Raw genomic sequence first — 25,183 nt, forward strand, 5'->3', positions numbered from 1 at the left:
TTAACCCCACAACCCCAGACTGAGCTTGGTGTACAGTATTATACAGTAAATACCTAAGTGTTAAGTAAATGAATAAGCAAGGGAATGAATGAGACATGTGAGTCAAAGTTTGTGCATGCATGAGGAACCAACAGTAGATGATCATGCATAGTTAGGTAAAGGCAAAAACTTGCGTCCTTATCAATGATCACCCTCCACAGTGAGAAACAGTCCAGAGTTATATGCAGTGACCGAAGTAGCAAGATTGAATCTTGGTTGAATGCAGCCAGAGTTCTTACAGTCAAAGTATAGCATGTCAGAGTCAAGGTTTCGTAATGGTCAGATAATTAGCTTGACAGTTTTACCTTGTGGTGGGAGTCAGATTGCCCTATGGTAGAATATGAATTAAACTATGGAAGGAAGAATGATCTTGTCCTGTGCAGAGTGAGTGAATATTGCATTTATTTTTATTTTGGTGTGCCCTTTATCAACTCCCTCGATACACACTCATGCACTAAAGGGCGCGCGCGCGCACACCCATACACACACACGATTTTCCTTAAATTAAAAGATAGTTTTGCCCTTTACTATGATCTCTTTTACTTTGCCAACTAGTCATTTATCATCCTTATTCACGTAAAAAAAAAAATCTTAACCACAAGGCGTTTTAAAATAGATGCTAGGCTTCCTGTGTGTGGTTAATTTTAAATGATCTCATTTCATTTTGCCCTAATGCCTACATAGTTGTTTTATTTTTAATTCAGTAACCAAAAGTGATGGTATCCTCTCTCCGTTCCCCACTTTGGCTATCAGAATACCTAGTTTAATATAATATGACTTTTGCATAGTTTGGATATTTCCACTGTGGTTATTACTGAGCATTTAGTTTCATATATTTCCTTCCCATATGTTATGAAATTACCTAATCCAAGAAGCAGGCACTTTTTTCCTAAGCATTTTATTTTTATATCTTATCCGTAGTGTTATTTTTCATAGTTTATGTATGCGGATAATACTAAATGATACTCATTAGTAATTGGGTGTTATGTTTTATTTCAACTAAAAACTTTATAGAAAAAAATAACTAATGTTACATCACTTTGTTATTTGCATCACAAAGAAAATTACCATTCTTTACCTAGCATTATAGATCGAGAAGCTAGGGAGAGATCTAAAAGGTTTCAGAAGTTATTCTTACAATATCAAAATTAATAGTTATTCCTTAAATTGTTCTCATCTTTCACTAAAGTCATTCACTGACTTTACTTAATTCATATTTTTTTTTACCATACGTGCAAAAACATAAGTACTTTATTTAGTGTGTGCAAGTTTTTTTTTTTTTGCCTTTAAAAATTACTGATGGTATATGAAAAGATTTTTTCCTTCACAGCCACTTTTCTATATCACATTATGTAGTGTTTAATCTCCTTCCTCTGTTGCTAATCTCTCGATTCTAGAGTAAAAGATATCTTTATCATAATCAAATCTAGCCACTCCTTTTTTTTTTAGATGAGGAAACTGAGCTACAGAGGTTTTAACTACAAATTTAAGAGCTATTTGATGGCAGAGTTTATACTGAATAAAGGTCTAGTGATTAGTGTATCGTTCAGTAAATTCCCTCATTACTTCTTAAAGTATGTAAATTGAACTTCCCTGATACAAGGTTGTATTGTTTGTAGTAATAGTACCGATAATGAGAATGTGCTGGCTAACATTTACTGAATGTTTACATGCCAGATGCTCTCTTAAGGATTACTCTGTAAGGTAGGTAGTGATTTGTACTCACTTTCAAGGAAGCTAACACAGTATTAAGTACATGTTGGGGTTCATAATGTGTATAACATCTCTGCATACTCTGCAGTGTTTTATCTAAAAAAAAAAAAGTGCTTGTTGTTTCCTCCTCTACCATGAATGAAATCGTAGGGAGCAGAAAATTCATTTATTAGCTACATTTATTTACTTAAGAAACATATACATAGCATGGCATGACTTCTGTGCCTGGCAGTGTGGCATGAAAACCTTTCCTCTGTGAACACCCGTGGTACATAGTATATAACATTTAATTCTAAGTGACTTGTTGAACCTTCAAGAAAGGGGAGAAGATGTCTGAACCAAGGAGGAAACTACAAACAATAGTGGTAAGCAGGTACTTAAACTTTGACTATTCTAATGGGCTGTAGCAACCTCAGTTACCAGTAGGCTTGGCTTTTAATCACCAAGAAGGGTGTGGGGACAAGAAGTGTGGAATTGGGATATGGTATTTGGATTCTCTAAGCTCTTATCTTTTAAGGACCCTTCTTCTCTCTCTAAAATCAATAAAAACATATTTTAAAGAAAGAAGTAATAAACTAGGTACTAGAATGTATGGATTTAAACTAAGGTATCTCTGCTCATTCTGTCCATATGAAGCTGAGTCTAGTTGTCTAATATTTATTTGCTATTCTTGATGTTAAAAAAAAAGTAAAGAGAGAAGCAGATCTGTAGATACATGTTGGTCAGTAAATGCTTGTTGGTTCTCTTTCTGCTAGTAATTATAGCAGTATGCACAGGGATTGCTGAGGTGCAAGTGAGGGTGGAACAGTGGGAAGTAAGACTTCGTGTTTTGTTCTTTGTGAATATTTAAAGATTAATTCTGTCACCTAGATATCACTGTGAGCTACACTTTTGAGATTACTTTTTATTTCATGCTATTTAATTATAGTTCAATGGTTATATTTTATATTCTGTTGATAATATTAGGTTGTGTTTTTTTTTACCCTGATAATTTGGCTTAATTCAATCCTAGAATGTCACTGGATTTACTTTTTCATGTTAAAAACAGTGAAATCATTATTATAAACAATGTTAACGAAACAATCACTATCTTTTTAAAGTTTGTTGTGTTCTATTTGCCTTGCCCGAGGAGGATATTTTTTCATTGACTTTTGGGGGGAATGGAAGTGGAGAGAGAGAGACAGACAGACAGACAGACAGACATCTATGTGAGAGAAACACATCAGTTGGATCCATTTGTTGTCTTCTCGCACTGCCTGAAACTCTAACCACTGAACAACACTGGCCAGGGCTTTATTGTATTTTAAAAAATAATTTACCTCTTCCTTCTTTCTTTATGATTGGTTCACTGTCTTATTATTTTTGTGTATCTAGTGTGTGTGCTGCTTGCTTGAGTGTCCTAAATGACCTTTTATTCCATTTTATTAAATTATTAGAGGCCCGGTGCACGGAATTCATGCATTCGGGGCGGGGGGCCCTCAGCCCGGCCTGCGCCTTCTTGCAGTCCGGGAGCCCTCGGGGGATGTCCCACTGCTGCGGAGGTGGAGAGGCTCCTGCCACTGCTGCTGTGCTTGCCAGCCATGATCCCGGCTTCTGGCTGAGCAGCGCTCCCCCTGTGGAAGCACAGTGACCACCAGGGGCAGCTCCTGCATTGACCGTCTGCCCTCTGGTGGTCAGTGCTCGTCATAGCAAGCGGTTGAGTGTCCTTAGCATATCATTAGCATATTACGTTTTGATTGGTTGAACGGACGACGGGATGACCAAACACATAGCATATTAAGCTTTTATTATATAGGATAATAAGGCTTGTAAAAAGAGCAGTCCTCTGGGCCCTTATCATCATCGTTGTTTTTTTTAGAGGCAGTTATTTTTTCATTTATTCTTTGATATTTGCCTCTAAATAAAATCCATATATACTTTTTGATTATTTTTACTAACTAATTTTTTGTGGGTAATCATTTATTAGTATCTCTGTTTTGTTTTTCTTGAATTTGCCACTTTTCAGAGAGAAATCCTTCTGTTTGCTTTCTGGAGTTTATGCGACTGGTACTCATAGTTCTTAGGACTAAAAGAAAAAGAGTTCTCATCCCATGCATATGCTCTATATAGATTTTTAGACAATCTCCCTTTTTAGCATGGTCCCTTTGGTCCAAAATTCTTCGGGTTTAACCTCTCCAGAGTGAACCTTTCAGTCTCTTACCGGGATGAATGTGAGTTCTTATTTGCACGCCTGCATGAGGTAAGAGAAAGGCTCTGTAGTCATTTGAGTCACTCCTCCTCTTTTTGGCCTCATCTGCATTCTTGTCCTCTCAACTGCCTGGTTCCTTTAATTCTCTTTCCAGGGCTTATTGCAGATCTACTTGCTTCTTACTTTAATTATCCGTGGCCACTTTTCTTTGTTCTACTAAATTATTTTTGCCACTTGTTCATCAAATACCCATCTTCCAAAATTTTGCCTTTAGCTCTTGCCTCTTCTAGAGCTGCACATTCAGCTCTTGTCTTATTTTCATTTCTTTGGTGGTTTAGGGCCCTAAATTTTTTTAAAATAGTCTTTTGGGAGTGGTCAAGGAGGGAACTGACATGTGGTTTGACTCCTTAATCTTTTACGTCCACACAGGTATACAGGTGATTGTCATCAGTTCATCTTTTAACTTATAGGTAATAATTATAGGAGGATAATTTTAAAGCAGTTCACAACAAAATTGAGGGAAGGTATAGAAATTTTCCATATACCTTCTGCCCCCACTTCTGCATAGCGTCCCCCAGTATCAGCAACCCCCACAGAGTGGTACATTTGTTAGAATTGATGAACCTACATTGACACATCATAATCACCCAAAATCCATTGTTTACATCACCAAGATTATTTTTTACTAGCATCTTTTCTCCATTGTTGAAGTCTATAAAGATATAACTATAATATTTTTTAAAAATCTAGGCTTGTGGCATTAAAAACAAAGTATAAAAAGGCTTTTCTTAAAGAGAAATTATACATAATTAAAAATATCTGAGAAATGTAGTGAACATAAAATGTGAACTAAGTTCTTGATAGTTTTAGTCTAAACCAAGATGCTTTTGTGTAGGTATATGAGAATATGAGATTTTTATTAGAAGAGGTTTTAGGCATCTTCTTACATATAACATGTATTAAATATTTTAAAAGACCTACCATTTTTTATTCATGGTAGAGTCCTAAACTTTAGTAAACTGTTAAAGCTGCAGTTGTATAAAATAATATGAAAACAAATTTATATTAGCCTATTTATATTGTTTTTCTTTTGCATTTTCCAGAAACATTCATTTTTTTGTTTCGGTTCGGAACACCATCAGGAACCCTTGAGAGTATCTTTCAGGAGCTCTCCTCTACTGAGCACTATCTTGGTTGTTTATATTTTTTGAAAAATTAGCACAAAACAAGAGTCTAACTGTGCAGACTTGAGAGCTAGGGGAGGGTATTATTCCATTTTGTATCCTTCTCATCGTCTAACATAATGATTGGAGTAAATTACCCACTGATTATAACTTCCTGCAACCGCAGATGATGTTCAATATGTAGGATAGCTCAGCTGCCTTTCTTATAAGGACAGATGTGATCCAGGCCTTGCCACTTTCCTTATTTCTCTAAGTCTTGGTTTTTCCCATATGTAAATGGAACAGTAATAATTACTATTCCATTTTTTGGGGAAGGGAGTGATGAATAAATAAACTAGGCATAGTGAATGCACTTAGTAAGTACTCAGCGCATGTTAGGTGCCATAATAACTATTACTACTGCTACTACTGTTACTGCTATGTTTATATAAATATTGTTGACATCACTTAATTTTCTGAGATACTGCTGCTTAAGGTTTTTGTTAATAAGGTTTTAAAAATGTGATAAAATATGATAAAATCAGAAAAATGCATCAATACACAACATTTTAGAAACCTGTTCTGAGGATAATAAATATCACTTCAAATGGAAACAACACAGGTGGTGAATATTGGAAAATAACAACCAATCAATACATGTTTATATAATAGCCAAATAGAAATTAGTAAATTAATAGTTGCTGCTGAAGTAGGGGTTAGTATGTGAGAAGGTATTTCTTAACCTGTTGTCCTTTAACCATTTTCAAATCAAATAGTGTATTAATTAAACTGCAGATTCCTGGGCCACATCTTAGGAAGATTCTTGGAGGATCATGGGGCTTATTGATCACACTAAAGTTTGAGAAAAAATATTTCAAAATTATATATATAAATAAAAGCCTTAGTGACTGAACAACCAGAACAATCTGTCGCTATGATGCATGCTGACCACCAAGGGGCAGACGCTCAACACAGGAGCTGCCCCCTGGTGGTCAGTGCCTCCCATAGTTGGAGTGTCGCTCAGCTGAGACCCATCCTGCTCGTCCCCAGCCTGGTGGCAGCCACTCACTCCCTCCGTAGTCCTACAGGTCCAATCTCCGGAGAATAGGTCAGGCACCAACGGACCAGTGCTGCTGGCCTCCTGGAAGTTGGCCTTGGGCAGTGCAGCCACTTCCCCTCCCTAGATGCTCCTCAAGGAAAAAACAATATAAAAGCAACCACCAGCTGGCTCTTGACAACTGGCTCGAATGTCAGCAGGATGGATCCGGATCCCTGACTGGCAAGGACATCCCACTGCCCGCCTGGAGTGCCGACAGCATCCCGTTCCTCACCCCCCCCCTCGGGAACCCACCCATGCACGAATTTGTGCCCTGGGCCTCTAGTGTTTAATATATTTATCATAGAAATTTTATTGTTTTCTTAATTATTCATAGTAGTTCTGATTAAATGGGTTTCAAATATGAAGGATAGTATACATTTGATCAAAATGTGAAATAGGGAAAATAAGAGAAATTATGTTGGTAGATGTTTGCGAATATCGGCAAAATGATTGGTAAAGTCTTCTGTGATGGGATCAAGTTGTATTGAAACACTTTCATTAACTATAGGACTTTGAGTAAAAATTACTTAAACCCTCTTATTCTCTTGAATAGCAATCTGCAAATGAGGATAATAAACATTTTTATAATGGGCCTGTTATGAGGATAAAATGAGAGAACGACATGACAAATAAGTCCTCAGTAAATGTTAGTTGATTAGAGTTCTTCATCAGTAGCATTATCGTTGTAGTGGTCTGCAATATTGTCAGAATAATGTTCTTGAAGTGTCTCTGCCTGATTAATTTCACCTACCCTTCAGGGCCAAAATGAGTTTCTCCCATTTGAATTGTTTTCTCTATCATTTACTTCATGGTAATTATTCCCTTCTGTGCTTTTATGCCCTTTAGCAAGTAGCACATAGTAGAGATGTTAATATTCACTTTTTTGGTTAATTGATATAGAATACTTTTTCCTTTATGTACATTTCGTATGTTAATTTTGTTTATAAGCTATTGCATTTTAACTTTGGAGCTGTTTCGAGTTATTTTGTTTCTCTTGCCTCACCCTACCTGACCAAGATAATTTGAAGAGGTCTATTTACTCTGGAAGTTTCCTGTTTAAATTAAATGTCTCTGCCTAAATGAAACCAAATTCATAAGTTAAATTTGTTTCAAAACTGAAAATCTTACCTGTATTATAAAGCCAAATATGATTTTTAACATCTTCTGTTTTTTAAACAAATATTTGCTTAAACTATTTACTTTATTTCTTGAGCTTGACTAATCAAGAACTGACTATGTGAATATAGTTATGAGAGTTTAGACCATTTATTTTAAAATTGCATCCTTTAACCTCCTAAACACTAAACTATGAAACCTACTGCAAATACTGTATGAACATCTGAGGTAGATAATTAAAGTATAATTAAGTTTAAATGCCTTAGTGAAGGAGTATAAAAATTATTTAAATTCAATCGGCTAGTACATTTGCAGTTTTCTTTTATTAGGTGTGAAATCTAAGAATCCCCTGCCAACTCTTGAGGGCTCAATCCAGAATGTTGAATTGAAGTACTGCAGCACATCATTGGTCAAATGTGCCTCTGGGACCGTGGGATCAATAAAAATTTGTGCCAAAGCCCCAGGTATGTGCAGCTGGACCGTGTAAAACTTTATTGCCTGTATAGGAGAATTGGCCTTACGTTTTACAAGGAGCGTTACTGAAACAAGAATTTACTCATTGTTCCTATGAATCAGAGGTTTTAAATTTTTTTATTTTACTTAAATTTTTTTATTAATTGTGCCAGGATGATACTTGTTAACTTAAATTAAGTTTTATTTAAGGAAAAAGTTTTAAGAATGGTTAAAGGAAAAATTAAAGGAAAGTTTATTCTTATACTTTTGGGAAAAATAGTAGGTACAGATATATATGACATTAAAATTAAATTAAAATGTTGTTAGCATAATAAAATTAAGTAGAAAATCCAGTTGTTTTTCAATTTAAGGCTGTAATTGACTTCTCTTTCCTACCAGTACTTTACTTCATAATATTTCCCTTAAATTATTTGTCATTTAATTTTTTTCAGTACAAGCTAAATTTGTAGGTAAGTTTAAAGATAAGGTACAGATTCCATTGAATATTTGAAGCATTGTATGTTCAAGATGTTTTATAACCTTTTCTAAACATGTTTTATACTGATTAGCTAAATATGAAAATGTATTTTTTAAAGAATTAAACATGCTTTTAATTTTTAATATAACTACATGCACACCTAAAATTACCAAATATAATTGAAATGTTATAATGTTAGTATATTTTAAGATAAGCATCCTCAAGCTACTCCTATATTTTATTTTATAAGATGTTTTTTTCATTAATGTTTCTATTCAGGTGAGAGTGGAAAAGAGAAATTGATTCCGTTGCTTCAAGGTCCTTCTGACACTAAAGACCTTCATAGCAGCAAGTGGCTCAATGAGAGTAGGAAGCCGGAATCTCTCTTAGCTCCAGATTTGATAGCCTTCACAGTGCAAGTTCCCCAGTATATGGATTACTGCCACAACTCTGGTGAGTACAAACTTATCTTTATTCTTTTAGCTTGCCTTTTTTTTTTTTTTTTTTAGTAAGGCTTTTGAAATTAGACTTAAACAAAAAACATTTTGTGTCCATTGTACTCTCTGCAGTTGTGCTCCTTAAAAATACAAATGAAGTATTTTTGTATCATCTTTGATAAACAATGTGTATAAGCAATAATGATTTTATTTTATATGAGAGAGAATTCAGTTGTATGTATAGCAATCTTAGAATTCATACTACTAAATCCAACTGAGTTTTAAAATATACCAAGTAATAGGTAGAAAAGAGTAAAAGTAATATAAAACACTGGAAAGAGAAACCACTTTTCATGGGTTAGTAGTACTTTGTTACCCACAGTTGGCCATATTAAAATTAGGTGTGTGGGATTTCTGTAGGTTTGCAAGAAGGAAAAGATGTTGATGGTGGAACCAAGAAAAAACTCACAGGTCGAGATCTTATTTCTTGAGTTATATTCTTCTCTAGAAGCACTTTGCCTGTAATCTGCTTCATTTTATTCAACACCATAATAGCAGAGCCACAACTTTTGTGTAGAGAGGAGATATAAGAAAGGTCAACAAAAACTGCAGAAAAAAAGATGTGGTTAGTTGAGACCAATATCAGCAGTATGTGGTTAACAAAGCCAAGGTGGTACCTCAGTGAGGCTAGAAATAAGATAGCTGTATACAGATTTCTTAAAAGGAGAGGGGATCTGAACATTTTCTTTAGAGTTAATTGGCCAAGTGAGGAAGTGGTTTAGAATAGTTGCCTAAAAGTAAAGTTTTGTTAACATTAACAGGTATTACAGCTTACAGGAAATATGTTAAAAATTACTGTACTAAGTTCAAAGTAGAAACCATGAAAAGATTTGTAATTAACTGACTAGACAGAGAATAAATGGATATTCAGATATTCAAAGTGTTGCACAAGTGCATATACACAGGGATACAGAAAACATTTGCAAGATGAATTTTGTTACAGTAGCATTTAGAGCTGAATGGCATCCACATTAGAAACTGGATATAGTATTTGAAAGGTAAGTCTGAGGACCCACTGTCCACAGGCTGCTAAAGACACACTCCTCAAAAAGAACTTACCTGCCTGATGAGAATGGATGTAGAATCCTAAGGAAAAAATGTGAGGATGAGGCCAAGCCCAAACTAAGAATGTGGTTATGGGTAAGGTTTTATCAATTTTTTAAGACAGGGTTTGGAAAACATTTTAATAAAGGGCCAAATGACTATTAGGCTTTGTGGACCATAACCTATCTCAGCAATCCAGTTTTGATGTTACATTAAAAAATAGCCATAGACAGCATTTTAATAAATGGGTGTGACTGTGTTCTAATAAAACTTCCATTCCCCAAAACTGGAGGGGACCCTGGCCAGGTGGCTCAGTTGGTTGGAGCATCGTCCCATGGACCAAAAGATTGCAGGTTGGATCCACGGTCAGGGCCAGTATGTAAGGCAACCGATGTTTCTCTCTCTCTCTCTCTCTCTCTCTCTCTCTCTCTCTCTCTCAAATCAATAAAAACATATCCTCAGGTGAGGATTAAAAAATATATATATTAAAAAAAACTGGAAGGGGGGGCCCAATTTAGCCTTTGTGGGTTAGCTACCCCCTGTTTTAAAGAGAAGAGATTGGTGGTTAAATAAACATCACAGTTTGTTAATGTCTATTTAATAGTGTTCCTTAAATATGCTATCTGGTAAACTTCTTTATGTAATTATTCACATAGTAATTTTTGATAGGTTTTGTTTTCAAATCATCAAATCATTGAAATGACCAGAGCATATGGTTAGAATTTTGATATCTAAGAAGGGAGTAAGCTTGTTTATGTCTACCACATACTCTTAAGTTGGAGAGGGACTCTGTTTATTGTTTTGCCATATACAGTTAGAATGAATCAATGTGTCAAACTTATTTAAATAATAACCTGATATTTCTCATAACAATATTCATATTCTTTATAATTTAAATGCATTTCTGGAATCACCAAAATGTTGCATTTCTAATCTATTATATAGGCCTAAAAGTAAACTATTATAAAAAATTCTACCTGTGATATTTTTAGGGTAAAGTTTTATATTTTTTTCTTGCTTTTGAGGAATTTACCTAGTCTTCAACATTAATGTTTAGTAATATGTTTATGGATGTATGTGTAAAATTTTAATGTGATCATGTATTTGGTGCTTTGAAAATATTCCTGTGGGTATGTTTTAATCCTAAAATATAATATGTTTTTATTTAAACTACATTCACCTACTTTATTTAGGGCATTTTTTAAATTTAAATTTTCCATTCACCTTGGTACTGCCACCCACATTCATGGCTTAGGTATTTATGATATGGTTTTGAGAAGCTCATAAACATTAATTTTTAAAGCCAATTTAAAAATACTATTGAATAATCTTATGTTCCTGTAACAAGATTTAAATTGGAGGTGTGTGTGTGTGTGTGTGTGTGTGTGTATGTGTGTGTATATATATCTGATATTATAGACAAATCATAAATAAATTTTAAATGAAGAAATAATTTATTAACAATTTGTCAAGCTTTTACTGAAATATCACTCTTTTAGCAAGTACTTTCCTGGCTTGTATTATACATTTTTTTTCTATTTTTCTTACACACATGTACATGCACACACGCATAGATAGAAATGTCTTATTTCCCTGCGCTTCTTTAGTTTTTCTGAGTACTTATTGAGAGAGGGAGGGAGGGAGGGAAGGAGGAAAGGAGGGAGAGAGAGAGAGAGAAACATTGATGGGTTGCCTTCTCATATAAGCCCTGACCAAGTATTGGACCTGCAACCTAGGTATGTGCCCTGACCGAGAATCAAACCTGCAACCTTTCAGTATATGATGCTGCTATGAACTGGCCAGGGCTGCTTTTCTTTTTTTCTTGTGCTATTGGAATTTATGCTTCATTTGGTTTTTGTCTTTTTTGGTCACTGCTGTATTCCTAGTATCTAGAACCATCCACATACAGCATGCTATCAACAAATATTTAATGAATGGATGAGCAAGCAAGTGATGATTACATATCCTTTTTTTTTTTTTTTTTTTTTTTTGAGGCTGGAACACCTAAGGGAAATGACGTAGGGATCTTCCCTAATGTTTTTTAAAAAAGATTCTGGGTAGTTAAACTCTTCTAGGTGAAATACAATTAAAGGGAAATACAGGTAATCTCTGCTGATTCTTTCACAGAAAGACAGACGTCCAGGTGAGGTTGTTAATGAACTTTCCCCTTAGATTTATAGAATTTCCATGAGAGGTATTTGAATGTAGAATAGTAAGTGTATTTTACAGGAGCTTGAAGATCATTCTAACTGGCTTCTTCCTATCAAGTCATGATGTGTGCAAGACCATTGTCTTTGTTCATAAGCTTCCAAATTGAGGTCATTGTCAAACTGGGAGCCAGCTTGTGGACAGTGTATAGAAGTTAGTTAGGATGTGAGTTTTGAGAGTAGAAGTCAGTTAGGATGTTAGTTTTGAGAGTAGCTTAGTTAGGATAAAGAGGCAGAGTTTTTTACTCTGACTTCAGAATGTAAGGGAATGGATAGCTTTATAAATGTGAGTTAGGTTTTTATATGACGGGAAAAATATTCATGGTATCAGTGAAACTCAGTATAAAAATAGTACTTTTACAATTTAAAAATTACTGTCATATAAATTCTTATATCTGTTTACAAAAAAAGACTGTATTGAGCACAGCAAATGTAATTTGTGTCTTACAGAGGAGTAAATAGAGGCCTAGAAATTATCCAAGTACCGAGCCTGTCAGACTCTGATCTTGAACCTGGGGCTTCTAACCGTATACCATTTCCCCACTGCCTTAGGCTATTTATATTTATCATATAACCTTTGGGTCCACATTGCTGAACATGGCATCCCCCAGCTTTAAAAGTCCTTAACTTTAAGGAGCTCCTTCTTAACTTCATATTAAGCATCGTCTGAAGAGCCATGTTTTCATGGTTTCACAGCACTGCTTTCTCTTCGGCATCTCAGCAACTCCTTCACACTTTTCCCTCTTCCACCCTTGATTGCATTCTCTACTCCACTGACTGATTGCAGTGAAGTGGCTGAAGCCTGTGTGGGGTCTAGAGTGCCAGCCCACATTCTGTATTCATGTTACTATGGACAGGAACCATTTAATACACTTCTGTTTCTTACATTTGTCTAGCTATTCGGGGTCACATAGAGAAGCTAGATGCTTCTTTAGCTCCTTCAGAGGTAGAAGAACTTGGTGACTATAATTGAAGTATGTAAAATATTTTAAGGGAGTTGTAAACATTTTTCTTATTTTATCTTTTAAATATAGACTTTGGCTCTTCTTCATATAATGTATTTGCCTATGATTTATAACAGGTTCTGCTTGTTAAAAAGTTCTGAGTTTGTTAATGCTGGTATCCTATAAAATAAAAGCCTAATATGCAAATCAACCAAACTGTGGAACGACTGGTGACGCACACTGACTACCAGGAGGCAGACGGTCAACACAGGAGCTGTCGCCTGGTGGTCAGTGTGCTCCCACGGGGGAGAGTGCTGCTCAGCCAGAAGCCGGGCTCACAGCTGGTGGGCGCAGCGGCGGTGGCGGGAGCCTCTTCCGCCTCTGCAGCAGCGCAAAGGAGCAGTGAGCTGAGAGGTAAGGAGCAGCAAGCAGGCAGGTGGTAAGGAGCGAGGGGTACTGGACTGCAAGAGGGCGCAGGCCGGGCTGAGGGACCCCCCCTCCCCCTGCAATACACGAATTTCGTGCAGCAGGCCTCTAGTGAATGTATAAATAAATTTTGGGATGTCTGCTATTTAGGGATATAAAATGATTACAAAGTCCTGTAAACTTAGAAAAAGGAAGTTAGAAGTCATCTATTTTAATTTCCAAGTCAGCGTTGAGTCCTCTTTATGTGTCTTCCTTTCTCCATGTGCTTCAGATAGCTTGGCCTTGTTTTAGTTTCTCGATGGTGACTATGCTTTTGCATATGCTGTTTTCCCTGTCTGGGATTCTCACAACTCTCCTTACCCTTTCCCTTTATTCCTGTTTAAATCCAGCTCAGTCTTAAGATCCTAGCTCAAGGACTACTTCAAGGAAACCTTCACTAATGCTGCCTTTCTCCTTTCTCCAGCAACAAATTTGATTAAGTGCCTCTGTTACATTCATTTTCATAGTTCACTGTACTTTCCTAACACTTAATGATAGTGTATATTTATATAGTTGTGTGATTTGAATGCTGTCTATCTTCATCATTTGACAGTGAGTCCTGTGAGGGCAGAGTTAGTCATTATCTCCACGGCCTAGACATTACTTGGCACATAGGGAATGCTTGAGAGATCATTTGTTGAATGAATGAATGTATTGACAGATAAATAGTACGTTCTTAATACACTGTAACCTCCTTCCTTTTTCTGTCCCTATGTTTCTTCTCCTTTTGTTATCAGTGGAAGTGGAGTTCTTAGAGTGCCAAAAAGAAAAGGATTTCCTGAGGCCCTCATGGGACGATAGGGTTTTGTGGAAAGCTTTATTGATGATGTAAAATTAAGGAGTTTCCCTCCAGCGTCCCATCTCCATCCATCTCACTATGGAAGAAGTCCAATCTTGTCTTCAGCAGAATTAAGGCCATTGCCCAGAATTTCTGTTCCATATTAAAGTAGAGTCCAGTCCAGCATCTGGCTAGCCTAGCTTGTGTTCCCAGCTGCAGTCCATTGCGTGTGGGGTCGCCATGGGCCACTTGATTGCTTAAAGCCGCATGGCTGTGGAGGCAAGTGCTCTGGTGAGTGCAGGTCATGGAGCAAGAGAGAAAAGGGAACAAGGTGCATGGGAACTCTTTGACTGGGCCTCTTAACCTTCCAAGATTTCACGTGCTTGCAATGGCTCCACCCTTCTAGTCAATCCATTGATCCCCAGGCTAGACTGATAGGGAAGTGCCTTCCTGTATCATCCCTACTTTACTGTGCATGCGCCCATCTCCCCCTTTGTTTGATCTCTTCCCCCAGTGATCTGCAGGGAATGAACTAGGGGTTCCCTGGGGAGTATGAAGCTGTAGCTTCCTGGTGAAGCTACACAGATGACCATGCTTATAATGTGTGGCCTCCCCTTTGCTCTCTTCCTGTTATTAATATTAACTAGCTAATTATGACAATAACATTTATACTTTTTCTGTGTATTTCTATCATTGGAGAGAATACCTACCAGTATCTAGGGATCAATATTTCATATTCTATTGTATCCTCTATTCATTGGACTATAACTGTCATTTTTTCAGTCTGGTTTTAGTCCTAAAAGTGACATGAAATAATTGATCAGCCCTAAATATACCCTACAAAATCCATTATTATCTTATTTTTCTTAACTTTATTTCCTTTTCTCAGTATTCATCCTTGTTAGTCTTTGGCATTTATCATATGACCATACCTTTTCTGTTGCAACCTTAGCTTCTTTTGGCTTTCAGGTACTGAGACAACTCTCTGTAAGACTTTTCATGTTTTTGCATATTTTGTGAGTGAAAGTGCTAATACCCTTTGTTCTGGACTGTCACTTAAGGATGTTTGTGTGTGTATTAACAGCCTTGGAAGATAGAACTAGTATCTCCCTTTGAAATCAATGGAAGGCATGCTTACTGCCCATTATAACAGACTAGAGGCCCATTGCATGAAGATTCGTGCAATAGGCCTTCCTTCCCCTGGCTGCCGGCACTGGTTTTCCTCCGACACCCGGGACCTAGGCCTTCGCTCCGGCTGCAGCGGAGAAGCCAAGCCTCTTCAGTCTTCTTCAGTCTTCAGTCTTCGCTCGGGCCAGAGCTTTCAGTCTTCGCTCTGTGCCTGTGTATGCAAATTAACCCGCCAACTTTTTTGGGTTAATTTGCATACTCCTGATTGGCTGGTGGGCGTTGTGGAGGTATGGTCAATTTGCATCTTTCTCTTATATTAGTGTAGATTATGTTCCTCAACTCAGGGTTCATTTCTTGTCATGCATCCCACTGCATGTGCAGTCATCCATCTGGATACACTTTTGTTGTCGCCTCTGTGGAACCTGGGGATAAAGGAAACTGATGCAAATGATGTTGATGCTCATGTTGCATGCTGTGCTATGAATAATACAGTCCTTTGACTCTGGAGTCTCCTATCTTCTACAGCATTCAAGACATAGTTGTAGGGTAAAAATCTTAGGCTCAGAATTTTTGACACCAAAACAATGGAGGTTCCTGGTTCTCCTTACTGAATTACACCAACCATTTTCCTTTGAGATCCAGATTCCAAATGTCAACCACCTCTATATCCCTATGTATATTTTAATGGTGCCTAATACATTTATACCTAAACTCAATATAATTCCCCCACTCCATTTTATACTCCATTATTTGCTTATTTTAATCAGTGGCACCATTAAAAACTTCTCTCTTAATGCTATCAATTTCAGCACTAGCTCAATTCTCCTTTCTCGCTGCATGTGGTAGATGTTCCACAAAATATTTTCTTTTTTAAATTTAAATAGTCCTGCCTAAATATATTAAATTTATTTTAGTAATTTCCCATATGATTTGTCGTCAGATTCATTGTCATATTGATTACGTCCACTACATGTTTGAAAATGTCCCTTTTAAAATTTAACGCAATTCAACACAAAGTATATAGTTTATTTCTCAGGGAAGATTTGTATAGTGAACTTGTATTTAGCTACTATTTGTCTTGAATTTATGTGTCACTGGGAGCCAGAGTTTTTCCCCCACATAAACTTCTCTAAAGACAGCTTTCCATATTTTATATGTCTACATTATTTTATGAATTTGCATGAAGAATTTTACACTTACTCTATGAAATTTTATCTAATTGATTTTGGTCCACTATTAATAAAAAGATAGCTTTTAAAGTATGTTTTTGGCTTATACAAGTTGCTTGTATAAGAACAATGAGATGAACACTTTTTTTGCTTTTAATATATAAAGACCAAAATATTTCTTTCTAAGATTAAAAAAATAGAATTATGTGATGATTATGATATTGTTATAAAATAATGGAAAACAAGTGTTCCTCCTAGAATGTCATCCTATATAATAAAAGGCTAATATGCAAATTGTCCCCTTGACTGGGAGTTCGACCAGGGGGCTGGCTGGCAGGACCCCACCTGTGCATGAATTTGTGCACCGGTCCTCTAGTTTAAACATAATACAGTTTAAGCAAATCTTTCTATTTCCAAGTGTAACCAGTTTTAAAAATAAATTTTTTAACTTTAGTAGATTGGCCTACTAAAAGTTATTACAGTATTTACTGATTGAATATAGGCAACTTTTGATCTTTGTTATTGAAAGGAAAGTCATTATTACAATTCTAGTCTCTGGAAATTCATAGTTAAATGGGGGGGGGGGCGGGGAAGACTTTCTCTTGATTAAAACATACCAGTAAATATATTTGCTCTTATTTCACCATTCAGAATTGGTTGGATAGAATATGAATTGTTTGGTAGTTTTTTAAATGGAGACAATATTTTTTATTGTAAATTTTAATTTATGGAGAATATTTTTTTTTGTCCAAAAAATTCTCCTTACAATGTAGAACTAAGTGAATTGCCTTGAAGTTATGTTTTTAGTATTTTTGACAGGACACATGAGTAAGAATGCTTATATATTGTAGCAATTAAAGACAATTCACATTTGTGGTTTGGGCATAAATGTGTAAAAATTATACCCATCTATCTTATTACATTTCCTCTTTCCTCCCCGAGGACTTTACTATGTACTTTATCTGTAATTGTTGCCAGTTTTCTATCGTGTTCCCACTGGGCTTCTGGTGCAAAAAATCTTATCCTCTTGATGACAGAGCTTGCCTGAATGATTTCATGCTCCTAGCATTTTGTTCACGGGAATTAGGGGCAAAATGTAACTACAGCTGAACAGAGCGTCTATTTTTGTAATTTTGGAGTTTAGACTCTGTTATTGAAACTAAATGAAGAGGTGCAGGTGTTCTCCAGTCCAAGCCCTTTGGGAGTTTTGATGGTAGATGCTTGAAAAGAAAATGCATGTGTTTCCAGAGTCAAACAGCAGCTGTGAGACAAGGATTTATGTTTTTCTCAGAACTTTGGGATTTCAAAATGTTACATTTAATCACAAGCACAGAAAGGGGAGCAAATGTTAAAGATGTTACGCATAAAAGTAAGTTTACTGATCTCTTTACCATACGAACTGGTTGTGGGAATATAGGAGCAAAGTGATTTTTAATCATAATGTAAACAATATCTATAGGATTATGATTGTTAACCAGGACATAGCCTTTTGACAATGTTGCATTTGTAGTACAGATAATTTTTTATCCTGCCAATTAAAAATGTTTTTTTTTTCTGTTTAGACACACACACACACACACACACACACACACCCTGAAAGGTTTATAAACTATTTTCAAAATACATTTTGATGATAATTATTTTTGTAAAAAGTTTAATAAATATTTTGCACAGTACAATGTTTTTAAGTACAAGAAATGTAAATTTCTGCTTAGAATAGTAATTAAGGGAATTCACAGATATATTGAAAACATATGTTTATGTATACATTAAAGCATCTATATATTTAAAACTTTTTTCCCCCCCAAACCATGATGATGTTGTGTGTTGATGTTGATTCTCAAATTCATCTTTATTGAAGTAAAGCAGGGGTAGGGAACATCTGGCCCGAGGGCTATATATAAGGCCCGCGAGCTGTATAAGGCTTGTGAAATCATTTGGTCTGGCCCTGCCAATGCATTAGGAGTGAGTTAATTAAATGTTTGGCCAAATATAGCAGGCTAATTTTTAAGTTGATAATTTTGTATGGCTCACGAATGTTGTTATAAATATCCAAATGGCTCTTGCCAGAAAAATATATTCCCACCCCTGAAGTAAGGAAAATATTTTAGTATTTCTTTGCTGTTTTCATTTTTTTTTTACTATAATCATTCATTGGTTTGTTTATACAACAACTGTTTATTGCAAGTTTTCTGTGTGCAGAAATATAAGGATGTATGGAAGTCTCTGCGATAGAGAAACTTCTAATATATTGAGGAGATAGGCATATAAACATTAAGGCTGAATGAATGAATGAATTATAAAAAGGCTTATATACCAAGTTCGAATTCATCCATTGTAAACTATATTACTTTGAGCAAGTCACCTCATTGAGTGGTGTTTCTCATCTGTAAAGAGAGGATATTCTTATCTGGTTGCTAGGATTGTTTTGTAGGTTAAATTAAACTATATTCTCAAGTACATTGTAAATTGTAAAACATAAGGTAAGCATGAAGTATTAATTACTCTGTACAATATAGTACTGTATATTAATTAACTTTCATTCACAATTTAAGGTTTTTTTCTCACCTTGTTCTCTACATCTACCTAATCCCTATGCACTTTAAGTTTTTCTTCAAGTAAACTCTCTAAGCCTATGGGTATGCAGTTCTGACGTAGGAGCAGCAAATCCGTTACTTAGTAGAAGAATCTAATCTCTTTCCAGCTTGAAATGTCTCCTGGATGCCATGATGCTAGGAGTCAGGAACAGACTCCAAAGCAACAGGAAATTACTTTCTTGCTCCTTTGAAAGGGCCCACATTCTGGAAGGAAGCCAATGTGACAAATCCCTTGAGTCTTGTGGGTGACCAGTTGTTTCCCTCTTTTATAGCATAAGGTCAGAATTTTTGCATTTTTTTACTGCTTGTATAGTAAAAGGAAACATTCAAAGTAAATATGTAGTACCTTCATTTGTAAATAGTAAATTACTATACAAGAAATATTTCAGCGTGTAATGGGCTTAAGTGAACGCACTATAAAATGTGTAATGTTTTGTATATTTATATACGGATCAAAAAGTCATAACTATTTAAGTTTATTTTAGAAAATGACATATCTTTAGGTAAGTTTTTATTTTTGCACTTCCTTTCAAGATTTGGAGGTTTTCTCTATGTAGCTGTCGTATTGGCTGAAAGGGGAGTAGGAAGCCTTAGTGAACCAGTAGGAGTAGATTTGCACAAACACTTAGGAGTGATATTCACATTAGCATTTGCTACCTGCCTCTTCCCCTAACTGTTCCATCCCTCTGGAAGAAACTCGATTCCACAGATAGCTTTGGCATCCCTTTAAGTCAGTACAGTATACTCAGTATGTCCTTATGTTATTGCGTTGTTTTGTAAATAAATGATGTGGGCCAGTTGTCCGTTAATGTGTGAGATTTTGAGCAATTTTCTGAGTGTTTTTGTTTTGTTTATTTTTACCTTCTTCAGACTTTTGCTCTTACTCCTCCCCTTCCTCTCCCTCCTTTCCCAATCATTTACTCCCTTCTAAGCATCATCACAGCACTTTGACCATATCACATGGCAAACAGTCATAACTATTTATAGGATTTCTTCCCCGTGAAAGTAGGAGTTTCTAAGGTTAGGGATCATGACAAGTACATGATAGGTATTTGGGAAGTAGAATATGGATCAAAGGAAATGGTTTTTGCCATTTGGGCATAGCCCTATGTCTATAGGCCCACATCATTTCATTTCTAAATTGTTCTGTGGGACAAAAATGTAGTCTGATTTAGTCTGTTAAAGAATGATGTTTAAAAAAAGTAAAATTCTGACTTTCAGATAATTACTACTGTCCAAAATAAAATGAACAAATGTTAAAGATTTTAAAAATCATTTTCAGTGAGAGAACCAGACAGATGTTACAACTAGATCAAAGGAGAATTGAATAAAAAGAGACATTTATAGATTAGTGATACTGTGACAAATTTGAAAATAGGTACAAAACTAGCTGCTTCTATAGTGGGGAAGAGATTTAGCTTCTACTTGACACAATTTATTTGCTTTTATAGTTGAGAATAATTTTGCAGAGCTATCCGTTACCTACAATTTACAGATGTAAGAAAGCTCAAAGGCAGTGAAAGGTGCAGAGTCCATAGAATCAGACTCAGATAACCTGGAAGGGTGTACTCTAAACAATGCAGAACTTTTCATTGAAGCACATTTTTTCCCCTACAAGCCTTACTGAATTCCAGATGGCTAGGCTATTTTTAGTGTGGGTGGTTTAAATATAGAGGCAGGTCAGAAGTAATTGTGAGGCAAAGATTCAGTACCTGGAGGGAAAATTAAAGGGAAATAATGCCACCGGCAGAGGGCAGTGATGAAGTAACAGTTTCCTCATGTTCAGAGGAGGTATTGATTGTTAAATAATTATGGGCTAATTCTGTAGACTGTAACTTGAATTTAACTTTTGAAAGCTTGTCATATTGAGTTCCCTTCGCCTGGGTGCTGTAGTCAATAGGTACAGCTTTCCAAAAAGAGGTTTTATATATTTGTTTTATTCTTGTTAATGAAGTAAATAAATAAAATGTTCTGGTTTAGGTAAATAACGTATTCTAATTTATTGAAATGCTTTCCCGGGAAAAGTATTTATACAACAGATATTTGAGTACCTACTCTGTGGCACTGCTTTAGATATTTAGATATGTGTGTTTGTACATACACAAAAGAAAGAGGAATTCCCATACATTTACAGAAGTAACATTATCTTGATTATGACATTTTTATTTCATTGTATCTTTTTATTAGAATTAAGTGCATTATATAGTGCTATCTAAATTAGTAGCCTTCCTTATAATGTAAAAATTGTATCTTATCTGATTTCGTTCTACTTAAAACATGGAATTCTGCAATACAGTGAAAGTATTTGCAAGAATATAGTAGTAGACAAAGTTGTGCGGAACTCAATTATAGATAAATAACAACAAAAACAAAAATGGAAATATATCACAGAAAAATGGCCAAAGGAGGCAAAAGTAAGATGCAAATATTAAAAAACACATGAAAAAAAATTTAATTGAGCCGAAGAAATGGATATTAAAACAATAATAAGGAATAATTTTTACCTGTGAAATTAAGAATTATTAAACTGAGAGGTGGGAAATTTATGAGATGAGCACTTTCATAGAAGTCTGACAGGGCTATGCATTGGTAGAACTCATTAGAAATCATATTAATAAAATTCAGTAAGGACCTTAAGAGTGGTTATCCTTTTATTATACCACTTCTAAGACTATATCCTAAGGGAGTAATCCAAGATGCATTTAAAGACTAGAATTTAAAATGTAGGGGTCTTCACATCAGCTCATTTATAATAATGACAAATCATCTTCGTTGTCCAATAGTAGGCAAATTATAAAATAAATTAGAGACTGTCCATAGAACTTCTTTGAAATTAGCCAATAGAAAATATATATCATAGGAAAATCTTTTTATTAAAAGCTTGTGTAAAAAATAAAATAATAAACCTACATGTATAAAGTTACGTAGTTTTTAAGCATATTTTTCAACATCTGCATGTAAATATGTTAATATCTATATTTATGTATTATATACAGAAAAATACTTCTTAACTGTAATTATTAATGTTTGATGGGATTATGAGGCATTTTTCATTAATATTCTCTTCTATGGTATTTAAAAATTTTATCTTTATTGTTGAAAGTATTACAGATGTCCCCTATTTCTCTCCACTGACCCCCCCTCGACCCTGCCTCCCCAGCGCGCCCCCCACCCCCCAGTCGCTGGCCAACCACACTATTGTCTGTGTTCATGGTTTATGCATATATGCATATAAGTTCTTTGGTTAATCTCTTCCCTCCACCCCTTCCCTCTGAGATTCGTCAGTCTGTTCTATGCTTCCATGTCTCTGGATCTATCATCTATGGTATTTGATATTTTCTGCAAATATAAACAGTATTTTAAAATATTTCTTTTCCAAAATACTATTTTTAACTAAGTTATTTATGGATTATAATTTTTTTTAATTTTTTTTTTTCAGCCCTGGCTGGTGTAGCTTTGTTGGTTGAGCTTTGTCACATGCACTGAAAGGTGGTCGCAGGTTTGATTCCTGGTTAGGGCACATGCCAGGGTTGCAGGTCCATGCCCAGTAGGGGGTGTGCAGAAGGCAGCCAATTGATGTCTCTCTCTCTCTCTCTCTCTCTCTCTCCCTCTCCTTTCCTCTCTCTCTAAAATCAATAAAAACATTTTTTAAAAATTACAAAATTTTTTCCACATTACTATTTTAAACCAAGTTATTTATGGATTATAATGATTACTTTGCTCACAATTATGCAGTTTTGCACAGTAATTCTTATATATCTTTAAAATAAATAAAATTTTACTTTCAAAGCACATTTGATCTTTAAGCCTCAGACTTTTAAAAGATGTTTTGGGAGTCTTAGTGTATATCCAAATAAAATACTAGATTTCAAGATAGCATAATTTGCATTTCTCCTTAAGTAGTTTTAGTCTAGTGATAAAAATAACTTTATCTTTTCAATAATTTGTTTTCTATTTATAATTAAGACTGGAGACCCGATGCATGAAATTCGTGCCAGAGTAGGTCTTCGCAGCCGCGGCAGCTGCCTTGATCCCTCCGTCACAGCTGCGGCGGCTGCCTTTATCACTCCCTTGCAGCCCGGGCGGCTGCCTTGATCCCTCGTAGCCATGGCTGCAGCGTCAGGTTCGTCTGGAACGTTCTCTGGAAGGACATCCAGACGGTTGTTCGGTCGATTTGCATATTACGCTTTTATTATCATAAATATGTTTTCAAAATATAGTTGAAAATTTATTTTTTCACTAGTCAACTATCTGGGATAGTACTAAACAGAAAACCTTTGATGAGTTTTGATTTAAGTGTTCACTTGAAAGTTAGCTCTGAATATTTGAATGCATTTTTACATAGGAAGAAAGAATCATCATGGTAAAAATCCAGGCCAATTCATAAAATTCTTTTTTTTTGTTAAACTCACAATGAAGGTGAAATACCCTATAATTTTAATGAAACATATATAATTTAATTGAATAAATATAAAAATGTATATAATATTGATTGAATAAATACAATCAATAAATGTAATATCTAAAATTGATCTACTGCAGGTAAAAGTAGACTTAGGAGAATGTAATAGTAAAAAGATTCTTTTAGACAGACACTAAAAGATATTTGTTGGCATTTCCAGAACAATAGACATTGATAACAATGCTGCTTGTTTTTGTTTTTAACCCTCATTTCCAAATAGTTTCTTTTTTTCTCCATTCAAGAATTACTTATAATTATTAGCTATAATTAGGGTTACTACTGGACTTAAGTAGAGAAATAGAACATTTTCTTGGGGTGACTGGATAGGAATTGACAGAGGGACAGGAAGAAGAAAAGTTAAGAATTTACAGAGGATTCATTTCCATATGTGAGCATAAAATTTTCTGAAATAATGAGTTATCCTTGATGAAAGATAGGCAGAGCTCATGCAAATAATCATTGGGGTAAGAAAGGAGGTGATGTGACTAAAACCCTCTGATAGGTGATGGTCAGCCACTGAACAGAGAGGAAAGAGGGAAGGAAGAATATGCAACATTAAACTAGCAGTTATTGGGTAAGAGTTGTTTTAAAATCCATCTTATATTGTTAAATCATTAATTGCCAGTTGTCTTTAAAGTATGATTTTGTTATGATTACTAACCTTGTGTAAAGAATATATATGTTTTATGGGGGAGAGATTTTCAAGAGCTTTTCTAACTCGGAAGAAAGAATAAAGCAAATACTTCACAGATGCCCAAATATTGACATCAGAGTCCAACAGCAAATGAGTGGAAGAGATAAGACTGACTCTTGTCTGTTTTTTTTTTTAAAATGTATATTCATATAAATGACCCCTTTCAGGTAACAGGGTAGTTTTCTTCATTCATTCGGTACATATTTACTTCATGCCAGAACCTTGGGATATAAAGGTGAACAAGACCCCTTTACTTCTTATTAATGAGCTTATAGTTCATTGAGGGAGGCATACAGGTGAGCAGATAAAAGTGAGTTAAAATATTGCTGTAAAACAAAGAGCATGAGTTCACATGCTCTGGGGTTCTGGAAAGGAGTACTGGAATCAGTCATGTCCAAGATGAGACCTTAATTATGAGCTAGAGGAGAAGCAGTGGATCAGGATTGTGGAAACTAAATTTGTTGGTCAGGATTGTGGAAACTAAATTAGTTTTGTGCAACAGTAGTTTAGAATGGAATTGGAGAATGGTAAGGGTTAATTCTTGATGCGATCAGCAAGCGCCTTCAGATTTTGAAAGGCATTGAAAGTAATTTTAAAGATTTTCGACAGAATATGGAAGAGAACAATAGAAAGTTCGTATCAGATTTATACTTTAGAAACCAATTTAGGCAGTAGTGTGGATGAGGGTAAAATTTCGTGTGGAGGCAGGAAAATTTACAGTGAAAAAAAAATGATAATGTTAATGCAGAGAATTACACAAGTTTGTGGTATTGTAATGCGCTGGAATCAACAGGAGTTGGTGGTCATTTGAATATAATGGAGCTAAAGGAAAGGGCACAGTAGGCCAGCACCCAGTGTTCTGGTTGGAGAGCTGGGTACACAGTTGGGTGCCTTTCATTGAGACTAGGAACAAGGGAACAAGAAACACATTTGAGGCAGGGCAATAGAG

The 25,183-nt window shown here is 35.4% G+C and overlaps 1 protein-coding gene across 8 annotated transcripts in view; it reads left to right on the forward strand.

The window, feature by feature from the left end:
* The window catches only part of VPS13B (vacuolar protein sorting 13 homolog B), a 604,787-nt gene that overhangs the window by 140,159 nt on the left and 439,445 nt on the right, over nucleotides 1–25,183 (forward strand). For 7 of the 8 annotated variants that reach the window (XM_079796380.1, XM_079796377.1, XM_079796379.1 and 4 more), the window contains 2 exons: nucleotides 7,648–7,782; nucleotides 8,529–8,702. In XM_079796380.1, coding sequence (XP_079652506.1) covers nucleotides 7,648–7,782; nucleotides 8,529–8,702 — 309 coding nt within the window. Of the gene's footprint in view, nucleotides 1–7,647; nucleotides 7,783–8,528; nucleotides 8,703–25,183 lie in introns of those variants that run through there. The other variant, XR_013814943.1, reaches the window with a different exon arrangement.

Source organism: Cnephaeus nilssonii (assembly GCF_951640355.1).
Source record: "Cnephaeus nilssonii genome assembly, chromosome: 18".
Taxonomy (NCBI): Eukaryota; Metazoa; Chordata; class Mammalia; order Chiroptera; family Vespertilionidae; genus Cnephaeus; species Cnephaeus nilssonii.